General features: G+C 37.3%; 1 protein-coding gene across 1 annotated transcript; it reads left to right on the top strand.

The window, feature by feature from the left end:
- On the top strand, positions 1 to 2,552 carry LOC125864056 (uncharacterized). The gene is made up of 6 exons (XM_049543999.1): positions 1 to 159; positions 214 to 342; positions 436 to 1,380; positions 1,495 to 1,630; positions 2,112 to 2,250; positions 2,357 to 2,552. Exons 1-6 carry the CDS (start codon positions 1 to 3, stop codon positions 2,550 to 2,552), a joined length of 1,704 nt encoding a protein of 567 aa, XP_049399956.1.
- The last annotated feature ends 741 nt before the right edge of the window (positions 2,553 to 3,293 follow it).

Below are 3,293 nucleotides of genomic sequence, written 5' to 3'. Positions count from 1 at the left end.
ATGGCGAACAAAATCGACCATGCTCATCCTCTGTTTTTATCATCTTCTGATGTACCAGGAGCTGGTCAGATTGGAATTCAACTCACAGGCATGGAGAATTACACTTTATGGAGCGGAGCGATGGAATTGACTCTGTTGACTAAGAACAAATTGGGATTTGTTGATGGGAGTATCAAACGTGAAGTTTATACAGTCGATTCTGAGAAGAATTAGTGGGATCAATGTAATGCTATGGTGCTCACATGGCTGATGAGTAATGTGAGCAAGGATTTGGTGAGTGGGATCTTATTTCGTTCTAATGCAACACTAGTTTGGAGTGATTTGAAGGAACGTTTTGATAAGGTGAATATATCTAGAATTTTCCACCTGCATAAATCAATTGTCACACATACTCAAGGTACTTCCCCTTTATCAGTTTATTACTCAAAGTTAAAGGATCTATGGGATGAATTCGACTCAATTGTTCCACCTCCCTCTTGTAATTGTGATAGATCTAAAGAGTATATTGATAGCATGCTTAGACAAAAGCTTTTGCAATTTTTAATGGGCCTGAATGACAATTATAGCCATGCTAGAAGTCAGATTCTTATGATGAGTGTTCCACCTATTGTTAATCAATGCTATGCTATGATAATTCAAGATAAAAGCCAAAGGGAGTTGTGTGGAGATCACTACACCTTAGGGGGGCAATTAGATTCTACTGCATTATTTTCTAGTAGATCTGGAGGAAATGGTTCTGGAAGTCCAGGTTATCGAAGTCAAGGAAATATGAAACCCCATAGACCACAGAGGGGTGGATATTTGTATTGTGATCACTGTGAAATGAAAGGTCACAGTAAAGCTGATTGCAACAAGCTAAAATATTGTACTCATTGTCATAAGCATGGGCATCTGAAGGACATTTGTTTCCAGTTGATAGGTTATCCTGCCAATTACAAAGGAAAAAGACTAGCTAATAATGTGTCAATAGACTATGGATCCCTAGGAAGTTCAAATGATAGTAGTTGCTTTGTCCCTTCCACACAACAGTCACAACAACAATATGGTTCAGGGTTTGGAGCTGGTTCAGTTCCACAGTTTACACCTAATCGGTATAATCAGGTCCTTCAGATGTTGAACAAACCATTGATCCATGAAGGAACTACAACATCTACCAACATTAATGCCAATGCAGCAAGTATTTTTGCAGGAAACTCTAAGTTCAATTCCTTTAGTTTTAATTGGATTGTTGACAGTGGAGCAACTGATCATATGGTGGGAACTAAAAATGTATTGACTCATGGATCAACAGTGATGAGTTCAGGACAGGTTCAACTTCCAAATGGTGATTCATCTAGAGTAACACACTCAGGTTGTTCTAAGCTACAAGGAGGTGATGTGGTTAAGAATGTTTTATGTGTGCCAGATTTTAACTTCAACTTTCTTTCAGTGGCTAAACTAACTAGACAATTGAATTGTTGTGTTATATTTTACCCTGATTTCTTTCTTCTCCAGGATCTCCTCACTGGGAGAGTGAAGGAGATTGGTGAAGAGGATGGTGGTTTATACATTTTGAAGTCTCCTCAACTGATAGACACTGGACAACATCATAAGAATCTTGCAGCTGCAGCTGTCAAGGATTCTGATAAAGGTGAAGTTTGGCATAAAAGACTAGGTCACATCCCTATGAGTGTTATTAGGAAGATAAGTATGTTTGCTAATAAAAGGAAGTTTCAGTTGCAATGTTGTAGTATTTGTCCATTGGCTAGACAAGTTAGATTACAATTTCCTACTAGCTGCTGGTTTTAGTAAAGCCAAATGGATTACTCCTTGTTGATCAAAAGGTCAACTGAAGGCATTGTGATTATCTTGATTTATGTTGACGATTTGTTGGTAACTGGTAGTAGCATGAAGCTGATTAATGACACTAAACAAGTTCTGAAGGACAACTTCAAAATCAAAGACCTTGGACCTTTGAGATATTTTCTAGGGATAGAATTTGCCAGGAACTCTGAAGGGATTCTCATGCACCAGAGAAAGTATGCATTGGAGATAATTTCAGACTTGGGCTATTGCCACACCTGTTGAAATGAATGTCAAATTAACTACTATGGTTTTTGACAAGCATGTAGGTTCTTCATCTGGTTCACTACTATCAGATATTGGTGAATATCAAAGAGTTGTTGAGAGGTTGATTTACTTAACCATTACTAGACCTGATTTGTCTTACGCTGTTCAAAACCTAAGTCAATTTATGAATGCACCAAAGAGGTCTCATTGTTATACATAGTGATAGCATTGCTGCCATCCAGATTGCATCCAATCCTGTCTTCCATGAAAGGACCAAACACATTGACATTGATTGTCATTTTATTAGGGAGAAGATTCAAAGAGGTCTTGTATTCATTCAACATTTGGCCACTACTGAGCAACTTGCTGATGTGTTAACCAAAGGTCTTGGTCGTTTGCAACATGAGTATCTTGTATCCAAGCTAGGCATGAAGAACATCTTCATATCTCCTAGCTTGAAGGGGGGTATTGAGGAGTATGATAAGAGCATTGCTAAGAGTTGATTAGTAGTTAGTTAAGTACTGCTTAATTAGTTATTATTGAGCAGAGTTTGTTATCCAGCTGTCAGCGTCTTATTGGTTCAGTAGCTGTTAGTAATTAGTTCAATGTAATTGTATATATACATGTTAGCACTGTAAGCTTCATAATCATTCATTCATTTCAGTTTGCAGAGATGAATAAGAGCAAATATACGTTCATGTAATCTTCTTCTTCTTCTATTCTCCCAAAGTAGCTAGGTTTCATTCAATCGACAAATTGTTAATAACAACCTGCAAATTGAATTGGACTCTCTTGTTATTTCAAATATGTTGAGCAATAAGTCGACCAACAATATGAAGATTAAGCACATTGTGGACAGAATTACCAACCTCTTGACAGGCACAAATCACCATTTTTCTCACTGTTTTACAGAAGCAGTGGCAGATTTCTTGGCTAAAAATGCCTCTTCAAGTGGAAATAGTATCTTCTATCACTCTTTTCAAGAACTCCCAACAGAGGCAAAGGGATTGTTTAAACTCGATAAATGCAACTCCCTACGATTAGAAGAAGATTTGAGAAATTTAATTTTCTTGATAGCTAATTAATTGTTGTACTCCCGGAAAGGAACTTGTATAGGCTACTTTCTTTCCTTTAGATTGTTTGATCAATCTCTTTTGCTTATTAGAGGCAAGGTCCATGTTCCCCTCTAATCTTTTGTAAGTATTTCTACTTATGTTTTACATGGTAGGGGTCTATTCAAACCC

This window comes from Solanum stenotomum, chromosome 5, assembly GCF_019186545.1.
Source record: "Solanum stenotomum isolate F172 chromosome 5, ASM1918654v1, whole genome shotgun sequence".
Classification (NCBI taxonomy): Eukaryota; Viridiplantae; Streptophyta; class Magnoliopsida; order Solanales; family Solanaceae; genus Solanum; species Solanum stenotomum.
The sequence above is the reverse complement of the archived record's forward strand: the minus strand, read 5'-3'. Positions and strand labels throughout refer to the sequence as shown.